The sequence below is a fragment of the Lissotriton helveticus genome, chromosome 8, assembly GCF_964261635.1.
Source record: "Lissotriton helveticus chromosome 8, aLisHel1.1, whole genome shotgun sequence".
NCBI classification, from domain to species: domain Eukaryota; kingdom Metazoa; phylum Chordata; class Amphibia; order Caudata; family Salamandridae; genus Lissotriton; species Lissotriton helveticus.
This window is the reverse complement of record NC_136069.1, coordinates 243,284,783-243,303,450: the sequence shown is the minus strand read 5'-3', so window position 1 is coordinate 243,303,450 and position 18,668 is coordinate 243,284,783. Positions and strand designations below refer to the sequence as shown.

At 40.0% G+C, this 18,668-nt stretch overlaps 1 protein-coding gene across 1 annotated transcript in view; it reads right to left on the bottom strand.

Annotated features, from left to right (window-relative positions):
- CNTN5 (contactin 5) overlaps window positions 1–18,668 on the bottom strand; it is a 2,147,338-nt gene that overhangs the window by 1,641,255 nt on the left and 487,415 nt on the right. The window contains exon 4 of the mRNA XM_078656993.1: window positions 13,611–13,741. Coding sequence (XP_078513119.1) covers window positions 13,611–13,741 — 131 coding nt within the window. The remainder of the gene's footprint in view (window positions 1–13,610; window positions 13,742–18,668) is intronic.

Sequence of the window (18,668 nt, the reverse complement as noted above, 5' to 3'; positions counted from 1 at the left end):
CAATTGTCAGGAGAACTTTGCTTAGTCTCCAGAACTACTCTTTATGGGGGGCAATCTTCTTCTTAGTTGTCTGACTTTGCTCCAAAATCTACTTGCTCCTTTGCAGAAGGAACTCACTATTGGATCTTGCTAGGGTATGACTGTTCCTTTGGTTTAGAATATGGACTATACTCTGAATGGAACATGCTGTTTTTAGTTCTCTATGCTTGATCTAACCAGTCTTAATTCTTATTATTTCTGTAATTGATTTGCCACTAAATTAAATTTAAAAAAACAACAATAGTGACTAATGTACTAAAAAAGAAGAAATAAACTTTTGAAATTTCACCCAACCTCTCTTTATTGACTGAAAGTCAAATGCAGTTATCAACGTCTTTGTTGTGTAAATCTCTATTCTAAAACAGTGGCAAAGACTCATCGACCTAGAAAAGCCCAGTTCTTCCAGGTTCTCTAAATAAGTTTTAAGGTGACATCATTTGTGAAAATTGTATAAGATTTCGGCACTTCCAATTCTGTGATGCATTGTTTAATCTGTGGAAACATGAATTGCATGTGGCAAAGCTGAGCAACACATTGAAGAGCAAGGCCGAAGTGGGAAACAAAGCAAACTTGACAAAAAAAATTCAAACCACTCTGCTTTTTTTCCTCTTTGTCTGGCTCTTTCTCTCTTCCCTCAATCTCATTGTGATTTCTGCCATACTCTTGGAGAGATGGAGATAGGGTCATGCAATGGCTTTAAAACCAGCCTTCAAAGGCTGCAGGCACCCAGGGAAATGCCTGATTTCAAAAACAGCCCCCCGGCCCTGTCAAAGACTACGGTAATGTCACAGACCATCCACAACAACTCTGCTGTTTTGTCTTTATACATCTCATGATGTACAGGAAAGAATGATTTCTAATGCATGGATAAATTATAAAGTAAAATCTGGAGTCTTGTAGTTGGCCCACACAATCAAGTTTTAACGTACGTGCCCGCCTCTATTATGAGTGAAGCTTGTAAGTGTAAGTACTAAACCACCTTTGTTTTGAGTGCCACAGAAATTCAATAAAATCATGTGTCTTCAAGAAAACTCTAATAAAAATTAACCACAGCACTGTATCATCTATTTAGTATAGAAGCAAACCACACCACTATTCTAGTTCAAGTTTGCATTGTGTTATAAATATATCTGGAAGAACACTGTACTGCTACAACAGAAATGAATACCGAAAGAATGTCATGAAAATTGATTTAGAGTAAAACAGATTTAATGGATGAAATGTCCAAATGTTATCTGAAATATTCTCATAAAGTGTGCTTGAGAGCATATCTGGTGATGTGCAATGACTGAAGATGATGATGTGGCACACCAGACACACCTTTGAAATCTGGAAAGGGCAGAGGACTCCAACCGATATTGTGAAATGAGCACCCTTGTATGGTTGGTTATGCCAGGGGCCGATAAAAAATAACAAACCATAATAATGAAAATGTAGATGAATCTGAAATTATTGGTTCAATATTCATTTGAATCTCCTAAACAGGACAATTCGCGAATGAGAAGGGTATGAGAGAGCTACAGAAACACAAAAACCTAAATAATAGGTTTCAATCCTTAAATAAAGTTCTGCTTGCTTTCTAATTTAACATATCTGCATGCACTTGAAAGTTCACTCCATTAATAAACTTGTTAGGTGCCTTGGTAGGTGCCTAAAGCAGAGGATTCAGATTTACATAGAAACAAATGCGACTGATTTAACCAATATGTGTATCTTCGTTGTGGAAATCAAGGAGAACAAAAAAAATAGAAACGAGCTTTCCACAAAAGAATTTAGGACATATTCAGAGTTTTCGTTCTTCCTTGTACAAAGGTGCTTGACGAAGACTATATGCAAATTACCTGAAATTGGCGCTTCTCTTATAAGCAGATAAAGCAACTCCTTTAGCAAAATGTATTTTCAATCGTCAAGATCAAAGAGGCAGTGTGACCTTTACAACAGTGAGAAGAGGCTGTCACTTCTGCAAAACACACACAGTTCAAGATTGGCAGTCTCTCTTTAAAATAAGGCATGCCTGGCTGGAACTTTCAGAGATGTCTTGCAAATCCCTCCTCTTTGTAGAAGCAGCTGACAATGCAAACTGACACAATAGCTAGAATTAGCATACAAAAGTGAACAGTAACGACAATATCACGTAAACACTGCTCATTTTAAGAATTACCTGCTATGAGGTATATACGGGTTTCAGCCTCAATCTTTGCTGCAGCATTGTCATTTAAGGGGATGCCACAAAACAAAGCGAAGAGTAATGTCCATTGCACTGGGTTTGGGTTTAACTTAGGCAGTGCTTAATTTCAGCCAGTCGCTGCCAGTGCTCGTCACTGGCACTTATGTGTCAACCCTGGCAGTAATGACAGCTGCCAAATGGTGGCACTTTTTGTATAATTTGGAGAGGAACAGAACAACAGTTGTTCATTCATTTAACAATCTTAAAAACAATGAATGGGGGGGGTGATTTGACCCAACGCTCAGGGAAGATGGCGGCGTCTTGGTAACTCTCACCAGAGTGACGCGGACCTTCCGTCACTATCGCGGACCCTTGTTCTCTATGACAAGCAGGCATGCCGGTTTGAGGTTGTGGTTGTGGTTGTTGGTGTGCCCCATGCGGAGCGCTCATAGACCTATTGCTATTAAGGAGATGCTTTTTTTCCCGACCCGTTTCCTTTCTCCTAAGAAGCGGCCACCATTTGCCTCACTCTCTACAAATAAATGTAGATTATCATGAGCCACTTCACTTCATTTTTAATTGAAAGTTTGACTTTTTTCCAAGCTTTCATTCCATGCTAACTGTTCATAAGGCTTATTTCTCATATTTGGTTGTTGTCAAGTGTTTTTATTTTGCATATGGGGAGAGTAAGGGGACCTGACTATCCTGTCCTACCCCTAAGGCAAGAATTCATCAAAAACTCTACAGTCTTCACTAAGTTTGTAGAGATGGAGGCTGTTCTAACTTCTAAGCCAAAAACTGGTGTGTCTGTAAACACAGTTCCTGTGCTGCTCACAAATTCTGGGAAGGCTACTACAAAATGACAAATAGAAGACCCAACTTCTCCTGCTAAATCGCCTCCTCCAGCTTCCATGGACTTTACACTTGAAGAAATATATGCTTTACACCCTTTTGTTGAGGAGACAAACGCCAAATTACAATTTCTTACTGAGAAATGGTCTCAAATGAATGAGCGTCTACTTTTAGTGGAACAGACCTTCTCTTCTCATGCCATAACTGACGGCAAAGTAAGTTTCCTTAAATCTCAATTTTCCTATCTATAAAAGCAGGTTGAGTATTTGGACAACAGAAACAGACAAAATTATTTACACATATATGGCTTGCCAGAAAATGTAGGGGGATCAGATTCTCTCGCCTTCTTCAAGAACTTTCTTCCTGAGTTGCTGAATTTACCTGAGGGCGCCTCCCTAAACATTCAGCGTGCACACAGTTTGGGTCATCAATCTGTCAATACCTCTTCTTCTAAATGTCCGAGAGGTGTAATCCTATATTTCTTGGAGTATACAGACCTCCTAAAAGCTCTTTCAGCATCTAAATCTATAAAGAGTATCCCCTGGTCAGGTCATACTTTATTTTTTTCCCAGGATTATGCCAAAAGTATAGATGACAGACGCAGAGAATTTTTTAGGTATGAGACCTGTTCTTCGCTCTCCGGGTGCGCGCTACGGCCTCTTCTATCTTTGTCACACACAGTAACAAGACGCCCACTTATGAAGAACAAGTTAAACTAAACGAATTCATAAACTCTTGCCGGATGGAAAACATGGATACTTCTGGCCCTTCAACCTCTTACTGTGGCTAAATTGCAGGGTTTTTTATTGCCTAGATGCGTTGATTTAAGTCTAAAATATCAATTTATTATTGTTCCATCATTTAAAATATTGATGTTTTAGCTTTTTTAATATTGTTGACTCTTGATAATAGTTTGCTGTCTTCTCCCTTTTCTTAGGCATCCTGTTACATGTGCTTATCAATATCTCATATCTCGTATTCTGCAGTCTGTGTGCTCCCCCGCAGAGTCTGGATGTGCCATTTGTCTGTGTGGTTTCAGCCCTCCCATTTTCTTTTTTAAAGTCTTTTATAGGTCTGTGTAATTCCCTTTATGTTATCCTCAACTGGTATTTTCTTATCTTTCTCCTCTTTATTTTCTCCCCTTTCCTTTTATTTCTGTATTGGTTTCCTTATCTGACTTCTCTTCTTTTTTCTTATTTCATCTCATGTTCTACACCCTTACTGTCCTACACAGTGTTCATGTTTATATTAGTTGTTATAACGTTTGCCTTGTGCTTTTTTCACAACAAGTTTAGCTTAGTTTATTTCCTCTCTTAAAGAACACTAGATGTTGTTGAAAATTATTTCTTGGACTGTAAAGGGCCTGAACTCTCCTATTAAGAGACAACGAGTTCTATCATATTTGTCTATGTTGGGAGCTGGTATAGCCCTAATTCAGGAGTCACATCTTATAGAAAGTGAATGTTTAAAATTAAAAAGATATTGGGTGGGGGCGATTTTTTAATCTCCAGGGGATGGCAAAAGAAATGGTGTCGATACTTTATGTCATAAATCTCTTTGTGTTAAGCTTATTTCTCAAGAATCGGATACTGTAGGTTGTTGGTTTACTGAGCTGTTGATTGGCAAGGTTCCACTCTCTTTGTTCAATATTTATGCCCCTATTTCCGGTGACACACTTTTTCGGCCCATTATTTTTATTTAAAAAACTTTTACAATGTCCTCATGATAATCTCATTTTAGCTGACGATTGCAATCAGGTGGTTGATCCATTTATTGATCGCAATTCCTCGACCTCTTTCACAACCAACAAAGCTCACAAGCTTTTAGTACAAACCACCAAACAGCGACAACTAATAGATGCTTGGAGACTTTGCGATCCCACCCTAAAAGAATATTCCTATTTCTCACTGGTACACCAGTCCCAATCACCAATTGACTATTTTTTTGTTTCTTATAATGTCTCCCAGTCCCTGCAATCTGCTGATATTGGTTACATATTAATATCTGATCATGCCCCCATTTCCATTCAATTAGATATACTTAATAAACCGAGTACATCTAAGTGTTGGGACTTTAACAACTCCTTACTCCTGACCCCTATATTTACCTCCTCTTTGACTTCTTTTTTCAATGAATACTTTCTTTTGAATAAATCCGAGAACTTACCTTTTCATATTATTTAGGACTCCTTTAAAGCAACTGCCCGAAAAGCGCTACTGATCTTTTTGCAGAAATAAAGAGATTGTAACATTCCTATTATTCCACCAAATCGAAAAAGTGCCTGCCTGTGCTTATACCAAGAAAAATTCTGTTCATTAAGGAATCTACTGAAAATGAGTCATTGTACTTATTAAAGTCTAGTGCAAAATTTTTTGGAGGTCAAAACAAATATGGGAAGCTGCTAGCCAATTATCTTAAAGCTAAACATAACAAGTTCAATATCGGTTCGATTATAGACGATCAACAAATACCCAAGTATAAAGATTCAAATAACCTGGAGGAATTCTGGAAATTATATACAACTCTATAGACACCTGAATCCTCACCTACTAACATCAAGCTTTTGGAACACCTTTCCACTATTCAGCAGCCCTCGGATCACTAGACCAACATGTTTCGGCCAGAAAGACCTATACTAGTGCACACAGCCTTTTCTCCTGCCCCTGGACGTGTGTTGCTCACTGGGACGAATCCACAAACCTGTGGTTTTGGTGCATGTCCCACATGGCTAATATGCCGGGACAGACGTAGTGAATTCCGCAACCTACTGTGGTTGTATGCAGTACAAACTGAACAGTCAATAATACTGGTTCAGTATCATACTCTTGATTTATTCACATGTTTTTCATGTTTTTTCACGTTTATTTGCACTTAAATATTGCAGTTGCTGAATAACTGACCCTGAAGAAGGCTGTGACACTATTATAGGTCTTTCTGGCCGAAACATGTTGGTCTAGTGATCTACACATTTGTCTCTAATGTTGGCACTTGTGTTATCAGGTTTTCACTGTTTTTAATCCTGACTCTGGGTAGCTGAATAAAGCCACAACATAGCTAACCCTGTAGCCAGTTTTAACACTTTCACATCACAGCACTGCACCTTTTTATACACATGCCAGTCTCACATAGGGGCTTAGTACACCCCGTCTAACTCAAAAAACATCCCTGAGGTCCTCCCTCGTAGAGAGGGGGTTGTAGCCCTCACAAAGACTAGGTCCTTCACATGAGGAGGCAGCCCTATGACACCTCTGGTGTGTGAGGGGAACCATCCTGATAAGGGAAACCCCCATTTTGTATGGCAGAGCACATTCAGACAGCTAAATATCCTTCTTATCCGGACCCGTGGCCCTTTTTTGTGTGATGCTCATTTTTAGATGCCTTAATTTGCCTCACACCCAAAGAAGGGAAAGATCTACACTACTGTAAGAATTATAGACCCCTATCTTTGGTGAACATTGATTATAAAACTTTCTCCAAATCCTTGGTTCTCAGACTGGAATCCCTCCTTCCCTCATTAATGGGCAAAGACTAATGGGCAAAGAACAATCTGGTTTTGTGAAAGGACGTCTCATTACTGATAATACCTGCCTATTTTTTTTAACATATTATCCAAATTCTCCTATCACTCTGATTCTCTCGCTGCAATTGCACTTGATGCAGAGAAGGCATTCAACAGAATTCATTGGCCTTTTATTTTTTAAACTCTCAAGTGGTTTGGTTTTGGTCCAATAATTATAGCTTTAATCTCACTTCTTTATTCAAACCCTAGTGCAGCTATTTTTGCCAATGGTTTGACCTCCTCATATTTTACTTTAGGTAGAGGGGTTTGGCAAGGATGCCCTTTATCTTCTTTTCTTTTTAATTTGTAATTGGAACCTTTTTAGTCCAAACTGCTCCAATACCCAGAAACCCATGGTTATTAAGTCTAAACATATACAAATTGAACTAGCAGCATATGCTGGTGATATTCTATTATTTCTCTCACAACCTCAATCCTCCCTCCCTGCCTTTGTACAAGAGGTAATATTTTCTTTTATTTCTGGATACAAATTAAATAATGAGAAATGAGAAATATTGCCCCTAACTAAATACACATTTAAGGATGATTTCACCTCCTCTAAGTTTACATGGAGTCCACAACGCATAAAATACTTAGGCTTATACTTTACCCCATCAGTTAACAGCTCCATTTCTATGAATATAAGCAAATGTTTATTGAAATTATCCACTTTAACTAGTAAATGGCATCCCCTCTATCTCTCCTGGTGAGGGCGTTTGGATACTATCAAGATGATGTTAACCCCCATCATTCTTTATCCAATTTCTAACATACCACTTGCTATACCCTTAAATTTCTTTAAGGTGATCAACTGCATACTATCTTCCTTTCTCTGGGGCAACAAACGAGCTTGCATGTCCTTGTCAGAACTTATGTGCTGAACCCTAGTGGGGTGTGTACATGTCCCTGATTCTTCTAGCTATCAGTAAGCACTTTTGTTACGCCAATACTCTTAATGGATTTCAGACTTCACTGGATTCTCCGATTTGGATCAACCTTGAACAATCTTTTCTTTCTTCTTTCCCTTTTCAAGAGAATTTGTTATTTGCCTAAAAACCTCAACATTTATCTACCCCTATTTCTAAACATTCGAGTAAACTGTTGGACATGATCATATCCTGTCTACCCTTAGATTCTGCTACTCTTCTTAATTCCACAATATGGCACAATAAATACATTCTGATTAAAGGTAAACCCTTCTACTGGAGAATCTGGAGAGAAAAGTGTTTAATATGGGTGAAGCAATTAATGAATAAGAATGTTGTCATTATTTTTCCAAAGCTCATCTTTTATTCGACTTTCCCTCATCCTGTAGGAATAAATACCAATTACAGAAAGATGCCTTACATCTTGCCCTTACCAAATTCAATCTATCTACCGCCTCTGCTCCTGAGACCATCAATTAATTCTGAACCCATTTTACAGCACGGCCCAAGACCTCTCCTATTTACTCTTACTTACGTAGACCCAGCATCAATAGAGTTAAAGCTAAGGTTGAACTGACTTGGGAACAAGATTTGGGCACGGAATGGCAAATTCCTATATGGAATAAAGTGTGGTCCAAAATTAGGAAGACTCTAGAGCAGCAAACATAATTCAGATGCTTTTTTATGTATATAATAGACTTATTTTATCCCCCATAACTTTATATAAAATCAGTGCAGATATCTCTGATGCATGCTGGTCCTGTTCCTCAGAACATGCTGGTTTGGAACATTTGCTTTTTACTTGTCCCCTCGTTCATGATTTTTGGTCATGTGTTTGGAATCAGATGAACTTAATATTCCTTTTTCCTTTGACAATATTTTTTTAGGTACTATATTCATGATTGGGACAATTCTTCTTCAAGTACACGAATTCTGGACTTACTCATAGCAGTGGCGTTCCAACAAATTACAAATAAGTTGAAAGATTAATCCTAATTATCCTTTTAATCTTGGTGGTATGCATTCTGCTAAAATTAGCGACTTGATACAGCTTTTGTACACCCTAACTCCCTTGCTATGAAATGCTCACTGCTTTGGTCATCTGTTACAAAGTTTATCAATGATAGTGCAAAGCATTCCTCTACTCGTACTCCTCTGGAACAATAAGTTCTGAAACCCCCTTGACGTCTCATATTTTCTAATTATGATTACTTTAGTTTATTTAATCGTTATATAGTACTAATTATTTGCCCCTGTATACTTCCTTTTCCCTCTTCTTCGGTATTATAACCACACACCTTTGCATGTTTGTCATTATGCGACATTGTTTACTGCTAATTTTGATTTTTCTTTCAATAAACTTATTTTCTGAAACTTAAAAAAAACAATGAATGCCTGCAAGCCAAGCCATTCTTACTGCTTTGTGGACGTCGAACAGTCTGAATTGCCACACTTGTAGAAGCCTTGTTATGGTTAGTAGCTGTACAGGTACAATCATTGGCAATGCCGGCAGTAGCAATGGGTAGTGTAAGCTGTGGTGGCCTCCTGACAAGGGCCCTGGCACTTTTTTTCTTTTTTCGTTTTTGCATATAAGCATGGAGTTTGGAGTTTAAGGTTTTCCCCTAAGTCCTGAATAGCCAAACATGTTACTGCAACCAGAATGGCAAAGCATGACACTTTATTGCAGGTGCTGTAATAGTTTAAGGTCGGGATGTCATTTACACAGTTCTTTCGCCAAGGAAACCATTTATGTTGCCAACACTGCCAACTATTGCCATCCTGCTGGTGATCCTCTTATCCACAAACAAAAGCCTGTTTCATAGACAGGGTACTCTTATTATGCCAGAGAACTGCAGTACCATTCCAGAGTTGTAATAGAGGTTCTCAATTCTGATTATTTAATTCATGGTTTTCTGTACTCAGTATGACTATCCCTAGTATGCACAGCAGAATTGCAGGACTGAGGGTAGAACTCCTGATAATGAAAGACAATAGCTTTCCATATCCTTGCTGTCCGAACCCCCTGTACTGCCAAGCTTAATTCCCTTCCCTTCTTCAGACTCCCTCACTGGTGCTTTTCCTCTCAGCTTCTAATATTGCTTTATGTAAAAGTGGTAGTAATGATGGTTGTTAGACTGGTCATCCTTGGCATGATATTCCTCCAGACTTTTTGCCTTCATTCCTCTATTTCTACAAAATCTACACTCAAGGTGAAAATCCATACGTTTGGGGCTCTTCGCAACCACAAGCAGTCTCATCCTGTTAGCAACGGTCACCGCATTTCCCACCAACACAAATTTCCAACAGTGAACTGCTCTTTGAGCCAAACAGTGATTACCCAGGGCACCTGCCCATACGAAGCTCCAGTGGCGACCGCACCCCGCATCAAAATTTACCTCTTCGCAGCCTTTGCCAACATGAAGCTTCTGCTGAGGCTCCTCATGTGGACTTGGACTTTGAGAAGTCAAACTCTTCCCCGGGATGAACCGGGTCCCTGTATGTGACCCAAAAACCATCACATTCAGCCTGAATTTGTGGCTTTAACCTGGTCCAGAGTAACCAGATACCCACGAGTAGTGCTTTGTGTTTCATGGTGCTATTTTTAGCTAGAACTTTAAAGAATTCTAACTCTGATTCTACTTGTTGGATTTTTTTCATTTTATTCAGTAAAATATACTCACGTTTTCTCTAAGTTGGCTTGTCTTGTGCTTTCACTTTATTACAGTCTGAGTGCCTCATATATAATTTACACATTTCTTCCAATGTAAGCCTGATTACTTTTGTGCCAAGCTAGGCACAGGTTTATTTAGTGACTTTTATGGTACACCCTGAGAAGAATAATGTTTATTGCATGAGTAGGGCATTCAGCCCCCGCAACTTACAACCCAGTTTTTTGTTTACAATGGTAGGGTCTCAACACCCACAGGTCTTCCAGGTTCGATATATAGTACATGATTAAAGTATCCGCATATGGGGTTCGGCAGGGCACAAGTCTTATAAAAAGAAGTGGAGGGACTGACAATATGCAAATTACCTCATGATGTCACGTGCTGAACGTGTCCTGGTGTCTGAAAATTGCACTGGGACATGTTCAGCTTATTTCTGTGGGACCCAGCTTCTTGGGATGGGGGACGGGGACCATCCTGTGAAAAGAGTGGGGGGGACGCCGTCCACCCACATGTACCCGCTACTCAAGCCCTGGGGTTAGGGCAAGCCTTTCCCAGCTTTCTCTTAGCTCGTGGCAATAGCTTTGACTTTTTCCAATGAGGGGTGTGAGATAATCATATCAATTTTTGTTAGCATGCATGAATTTTTTGTCACCTGTTTTATTTCTGTTCTTTTTTATTGTTTTAATCTTAATATATTTGACCTCTGCTTTTGGCTCAAACCTGGGAAACAGGCCTAGCCAGATGTGATTTCATAACATTGTTTGTCTGTCTTTCCTCAGTGCAGTTCTTGCTACTTTTGGAGCAACCTGGCAGTCAGGGCCTCAAGCAGAAATTGGAGAACACAAAAATATCAAATCCAAGGCCTAACCCATTGTAAGGCAACAAAAAAAGGTCCAGCCAATCCTGTTGCTTCCATCCTGGTCAATTATAAAACCATGGAGTATGATATGAGCTCCACAAATCAAAGTGACAGTGATATTAATTCAACATAGTTCAGTGGCACTTTTACTACAGTATGATGAAGGTGCTGTAATCATATGAGTTTGACAATCTTCAATCACCTTGAATATCGTAAGTTCATACAGCCTATCGGCCATTCAGAAAACTCAGCTCCGGCTGTGTCAAAATGAGGAAACAGCCACCAGTGGACAAAACAAAGGTATACAATGAAGCAGTCTTTGCTGCACCTCAGTCTCCTGATCTGGCGATTTTGCAAGTTCCACTTCGGCCTCATAAAACCGAATCATCTTACAAAGCTTACGGCACAGCTCGGGCTTGACTCTAATTCCTACAAGCACTACTTTAGGTGCAACAGAGAGCATTTGTTTCAAAACAAAAAACAGTGTCATTCTCGAGAACTGCTCAAGGAATATGGAATGCTAAATTGTGGGATTGAGTGAAAATATGTAACATCAGCTGCCTGCCATAGATCATTGTAACTCTGAACTCCAATCTAAAACCGCGACAGCATAGCATGGAACAAGCTAATTCGCTTGAGAGCCTCTATTTACCAATCACTATTTCATTGATGAACTGTTGGATAATATAGCACTATGCACCGTAGTAACTCAACATTTTGATTTTGCATCGGACTATGAGCACTTACACACCTTAGCACTACTTTGCACCAGTTCTTACATGAGGGTTACCTGGTTTTAGAAGGGAGTTTTTATCTAAATTATAATATTAATTTATAACTGTTACCTTCTCATTGATTGCGATGAAGGCAGCGCAGCGCGAAATACTCGACTAAAGTTTGTATACACATTGTAATGATTTTTAATTAATCAAACAATAAATGACCACAATGGAAAACAATTACAAAAAAAAATATATAAGGTGCCTAGAGGCATACAACGCCTCTCAGGGACCTTCTGTAGAAAGCCCATAGGATATTCCACTGAGCACAGGAGGTGGGGCGACTCAAACAGCAATCTTGCAGGTGTTGGCGGGGCTACTCACCTGAAAAGTGCAGGCCTGCAAGTCAGTTAACCCCTTCCAACTTTTCTGGGTATTTTGTGTTCCCAATTTCGGGATGAGCGAGGACTTATGCAGAATTCTTAGCCATGTGACGTCAATGCAGTCAGATTTCTGAATACCTCATTAATTCACCTAAGCAGGATCAAGCAATACTATTCCACACATGAATCACCCAATTAGGTGACCTAACAAACACAACAGAACAAAAAACACAATGCAACACAACATGACCATCATAAATTCCAACAAAACTCTCGTGCATAAATGTCCTTGTCAGACTCTACCACTGCTTCTGATTACTAATCCAGTGGTAATAGATGTTTGCACCAAGCACTGCCTTACTTAGTACTAAGAGCATGCAATAGTGGCAGTCAAATGTGTTTTGTAATCCAGCCCTTGACATGTATTTAAATACATGAAACAAAAAATACTTCAGGAGTCTGCAAATGCAATTCATATGTGCAGGGCCTCAATCCCATAATAATTGACATTTTTCACTACTGCTTAGTTGTCATATTTATGCAAATGCACGCTACGCTTCGTAAGTGAAACAGTAAAACCGAGTTGGTAAACACTATATAACACAAGCTGTAATTAGCGCATGACCAAAAAGAACCACATTCTGGATCATCCCTAGACCAACATCACAATTGAGTAAATGCATTCCATCCTGCAAACGCTAAGGCAAGATCAATAGCTCTGGAATTATCTAATTGGCTGTGTAATCACTCGATCGACGGGTACCATTCAAAGTAAGTATTAAAAAACAAACAACGCAATTATCTCGAGATCATCATTTTCATTAACAATTAACTAAGACAACGTCACTTTTATACTCGCCTACAAATTGTTATGCGAAAGGGGGTGCAAATGAGAACATACATCTTGAAACTGAATATAGTCAAATCTGAGCTCGAAAATATATTCACTGGATACACATTTACAAAAAAAAGATGTTTTATCAAATAAACATATTTTGCAAGAGGCAATGTGCACCAGGAGCTGTGGTACTGGGAGACAATACATTTCCAAAAGAGCGTTTCTAGTCAGAAGGAGACCAGCCCTTAGCAAGCGCTGCTGTGATTTACTGGACGATATAAGCAAATGCTTTTTTGTTTGCACAATACATCTGAAGAGTGTTTGAAAGAGTGTTAAGAGGGGGGAAGAAACACAACACATCAAGCCGGTTAATAATTTAGTGAATAAGCAATTTACTCTGCGACAAGCATCATTTTCCGCGCAGGCCTAGCAGGACGTAGAAAGCGTTATTTGAAAGTTTACAAGCGAGCAGAGCGGTCGCACCAAGCTAAATGGAGCTGTATGTATAATTTATCACAGTTTGTTTTTCTCCTTGCTCTTTCTTCTTTCATTTTCTTGAAATAATCTCAGTGGTTCTCGCGCGTGTTTGATTGTCTCACCTGACAGACACCCGGTGATTGACAGGAGCAGAAACAGTTTCCATGGTGACTCCATCGCCGGCCGCCGGGGACTTTGATGCCCTGTTTGTGTGACGGTTAGCAGCTTTGACGTTTCCTCATTAAAGTTTAGCCTGTCGAGACAGAAAGCGGGCTTCGGTTAGGGAAACAGAGCAGCGAGTGGGCGCATGATAGGCAACTAAAAGGACAGCGACGGCCACTGGGACAATTAGAAGCATTGTTCAACAAGCATTGCATGCGCAACGTGTGCTGATACGGCACACCAAAGACAAAGGTGGTTTGATTTGTAAATAAAGAGGAACTCGGTGTCAGCCTAAAACATTCATGAAGTACATATTTTTTTGTAAAACGCAAAGACTCTTCCCAACTTTCTTGCATATCTGAATAGGTTATACAGGAATACACTGCAATTTGGAGAAAACTTGTCCTTGCAAATCATTCATGTAAAATACCACACCAGCGGCGCTCGGTGACTTTGTTAGCCCTCTCCTCTCCACCAGATCTTCTGCCTTCCAAGGGGAGCATGCAGCCATCTATTATTAAAGCCAGCAGCCTTTGTTTCACTTGTCTGAAAATCTACAATGCTGCGTGATCTCTGGTTTGGTGAACAATACCTCCTCAGCATCCTCCTTGGACCCACCCTTTGGGAAATAAGTGAGCTTATGAATATTTAAGCCCTGCTCTACTACTGATAGCTGCATCTACAGACTAGGCAAAGCCCATTATTCACTCCCTGCCTACAAGTGTGTGTTCCTTCTAAGTAAGTTACTTTGGCTCCGTTAGATGTCCTTGGCAGGGCAGTCGGCCATGTTGCTCTCTGCTACTTGTGAGGTTATTATGCACCAGTATCCAGACCATGAGCCACAAAGCAGTACCGTGTGTGCAAGTGACTGACTGAAAAGGCTAAACCAGATGGTAAATAAAGTAAGTGGTTTTAGCAAAGTAGAGTTTTTACATTTTCAAGGGTATTAAAGTAAGTAAATGCACCCTTTTTAGGTCTTGCCTACAGAGAGAGATTTAGCTGTTTGCCGTCGAAAGGTCTATTGTGGCTAATGCTAACACCTGCAGTGGACTTTGGGTCAGCCCAATCCTTATCTATCATCTGTTAGCGTTCTTATCTGCTTGGCTCATATTGAGTGGGTTTCCTTTCTCTTTGTTTGTTTGTTCCTCACCTGAAGCATAGCTTTTGTATGATCCATCCTTCCGATCAGATGACTTTTAGCATTCCCTGCTGCTTTTAGCATTCAATGGGAGAACGTGTTTTTTCTTGCATTCCTTCATGAGCGATTTCGCCCTCACACCATACCCCCATGTGCCCTTGTTTTTGCCCCCAAGGTCTTCCGTAGCTTTCTCACACTTTCCTCATCAGTTTGTTTTGTTGTTGCAACTTTTCAACTAGCTTCTCTGTTGCCACCTTAACTTTTCCATTAGCTTCTCTGTTGCACCCTTGTGCTTCCCATTACTCTCGTCGCTCAGCAGCATTTACATTTCACATTAACCCTGGTCGCACCACTATTGCTTTCCTGGAGCCCCCTTTTTGAACCATTTTTACATTTTTATGAAGGCCTAACATAGGCAATATGCTTCCAGGCCACTTTTTTCCAAAACATCTTTCACTGCAATGGATTGTATTTTTTTTTTAATTAACTTCACCAAGTTGCAGGTTCACACACACATCATCACACTATTGTTAATATTTTTCGACAATGCTGTATACCATCAGCAATAACCATTTTTTTCTTTTTGGTAATCAGCATTTTCAAAAACATTGGCAAAGCCAATAGGTCTGCATTGATATAGCCAAAAGGGCGAGATCTATTAGATTAGCTAATGCTGGTTACATGCAGGATGGAGCACCACATAAACTGCAATCCAGCAACCATGATTCATAGTTCTTCAACACAGACGTGTAGTATAACCCTTCTCAAGAAGCAACCACAATTCTCCTGAGGGTGAAATCACAACTCCGGTAGCCTGGCACAGAGCAGTTAGGCTTAGAGCCAATGTGTGAAGTGTTTGAAGCCACAGTTAGATCTATTAGTCTTAAGGCATAATCAACTTGTAGGGGCCCTCCTAAAAGAATTCCAGTTGTCCCAAACCAAACCAGTTGGACCGGCTCTATCTATATACCAAGGGAAGGTTAGAGCCTCAATAATTTACGGGGCGGAACTTTAGGGGTTTGAAAACTTAGTACCATTAGTCTTAGCCCAGAACAAGTTCCTGAGGGCATTGACCGGCCTTCCTCAATCCTCTCCTCTGAGGCCCCTACTTTTAGACCTAGACCTATAATGTATTTCCTTTGAGGAGGCTGCAGGTTTTAGACCACTTGCCTATTGGCGAAGACTTTGGACAACCCCGGAGCTAGCACCTTAAGTAAAAGCTGTTAAGTCCATTAGGGAAGTAGATAAATCAAACAAAATCTCTTGGCTACAAAAGATTAAGGCATTGTTATCTGAAATGGGCCTCATTCACCTGTTGGAGGACCCAGAGGGAAATTCCTTTCCATATAAAGGAGATCTTCAAGCCTTATATAGGGACAAGGTTTATGTAAAGCCGCTGTCCTCGGTTACTAGTGGTTCCCTTACAGGCCTCTTTCTTGAATATAAGTGTGAGCATAAGCTGGAAGCCTATTGGGACATCATCACATGTCATGGTGATAGAAAACTCTTCCACCAATTTAGAGTGGGAACACTCCCCCTAAAATCATTTTCTAACAAGTGGCGGAATGAGAAAGATATAAAATGTGACACTTGCTTAACTGAGGACGAGACTGTATCGCATGTCCTGTTTGTGTGCCCTGCATACAAGAGCCCTCGGCTGAAATGGCTCAAGCCGGTTTGCACAAAGTTTGGAACTCGATCTTGTCAAACGGCCCTGCGTATTTTAAAAACTGAAACTTACAAAGTCATAGTTGTTGCGATGGCTAAGTTTCTGAGCTGGACATGGGTCCTTAGGAGGAAAAACCTGCAAGGCATTATGTAATCTATCTGCTTATGCATTGGTGTGCTCAAGTTTCCCCAACGTCATCGAGTCCAATATGGAAGACTGTAACCAAGCCCTGTGCAATTATGCATTAATAGCTTTTGACCCTGAATTCCCCTTTTACAACTAATCATTGATTTAACAGTCTTGGGATTTTATATGACATGCTTTTTTAACAAATTATTCTTGTATGAAATTTTATGTCTTTTTTATATTATATTGTATTTGTCTTAATGTGTCTTTTATGATTGATTATGATTGAATAAAGACGGAAATTGAAATTGAAAGTTTGTGCAACACTTCAAACAGCATCACTGTAATAATGCACCAAAAAAGGAACCCACAACAAGGTTAGAAGAATAGAATATATTTTAATAAATAAAACAAGACAAACATGACAAAAATCCATTAAGTATAAGAATTGGAGATATTGGTTTTGACATTTTTATGTAAAATTGTTCCAAGAGGCATAAAGTGCCAACTGTGGATATCTGGTCATGCGGGCCTGGGAAAAATTCACAAGTTCAGGCCAAAAGCAATGGAGCGCAGGCCAGCAATAGTGGCCCAGTTAGGCCCGCTGAACAAAAGTACCAAAAATCCTGATTTGCAGAGTGTTGCATGGATCTGCAGCGAAAATGTGTTGCAGAGCCGCAGCATTGCGTTGGCTTAGAGACACCGCATGGCAACGGTGCACAGGGCGTTTGTGTTGGCAACAAAGATCCTGTTGACGGGGCTTGCGATGCGTGGTCAGGTGTTGAGGGTATGGTGCGCCGCTGGGACGATGCGTTGTTTCCGATGAGCTGCTGATGCTACTGTTGACAAAGGCACATGCAGCCAGGGGCAGCGCCTCCGCTAAGGAGGAGGAACATCGCCCCACTGCTCGCAGAGCTCAAAAAAATAAATAAATAAAATTATAATCACCTCGTTATCATCATTTTCTTTTTCTTTGTTACAGGCTGGGATAGGGCGGGGCTGGGGTCACATGGGGAGGAGTGGTTTGCGCACTCATAGTGGGCATGACTGTTTGGCCGGCCGTCATGAATTATGCACATTTTGTATCTTCCCCACCAAACTGTAATGCACAGGTTGGTGAGGAATATACACAGGCTTCCTGTCCCAGTCAGAGCTCAGGAATACTATTTCTATACTGACCATTAATGTTATCGCTGGGTGAACGTGACCCTACATTTTGCACTTCAGAGGGATTTGTGGGGGCTTGGGTCAATGCTACTGTGGCAGCCTAGTATTGAAAGTTTTTTAAGTAATGAGATGGGAGTAGGTTTTCTCATGTTTTGTGCACCAAAGGAGAATTTACACATCCCCCCCCCATTTGCGGATTGGAGTAAGAATTAGGGAACAGGCATTTATAGCCTTTCTTGTTACTTCACTACAAGCTCATTGTCAGTTTAAAATATTAAATATACATTAAATATATTTTATTTCCATTGTAAGTGAACATTTAGCATTACAAAAGGGGCATATGGCCTTTTCACTTACATAAAAGACACCAATTTCTGCTCTAGTGCTAAAAAGTAGATTTTTTTGTCAGCTAGTTCTTTGTAGAAAGAAATAATTACTGAATGCATAATAAAGGATGCCCACTCTTCATATAATATGCCCTAGGTCATCTTGTTTGGGTTGTACTTTGGAATCTTGAAGACATCAGTGGGTATTAAAACAGAGACCGCACCAGACCAGACCAGTTTCTGCTGCATATCTCATCTCATCTTTAGGGGAGAGGAGTTGGCCTAACGACTAAGGCGCTCGACCTCGGACCTGGCGATCTGGGTTCGTGTCTCGGTAACGACGCCAAAAGCTCCTGTGATTCTGGGCAAATCACTTAATCTCCCCGTGCCTAAAAATGAAAGTGTGTGTCCTCATGTAAAAACGTAACTTGTGCTATGTAAAGCACTCTGATACCTGATTCGGTTCAGGTCTAGTTCGCGCTATATAAAACTCTACAAAAAAAAAATATATATATATATCTCATGAATAAAGAAAAAACTGAAGGAGGACAAGTGACCATTTGATATCTTTTTTGAACTGTCTGCAATTTTG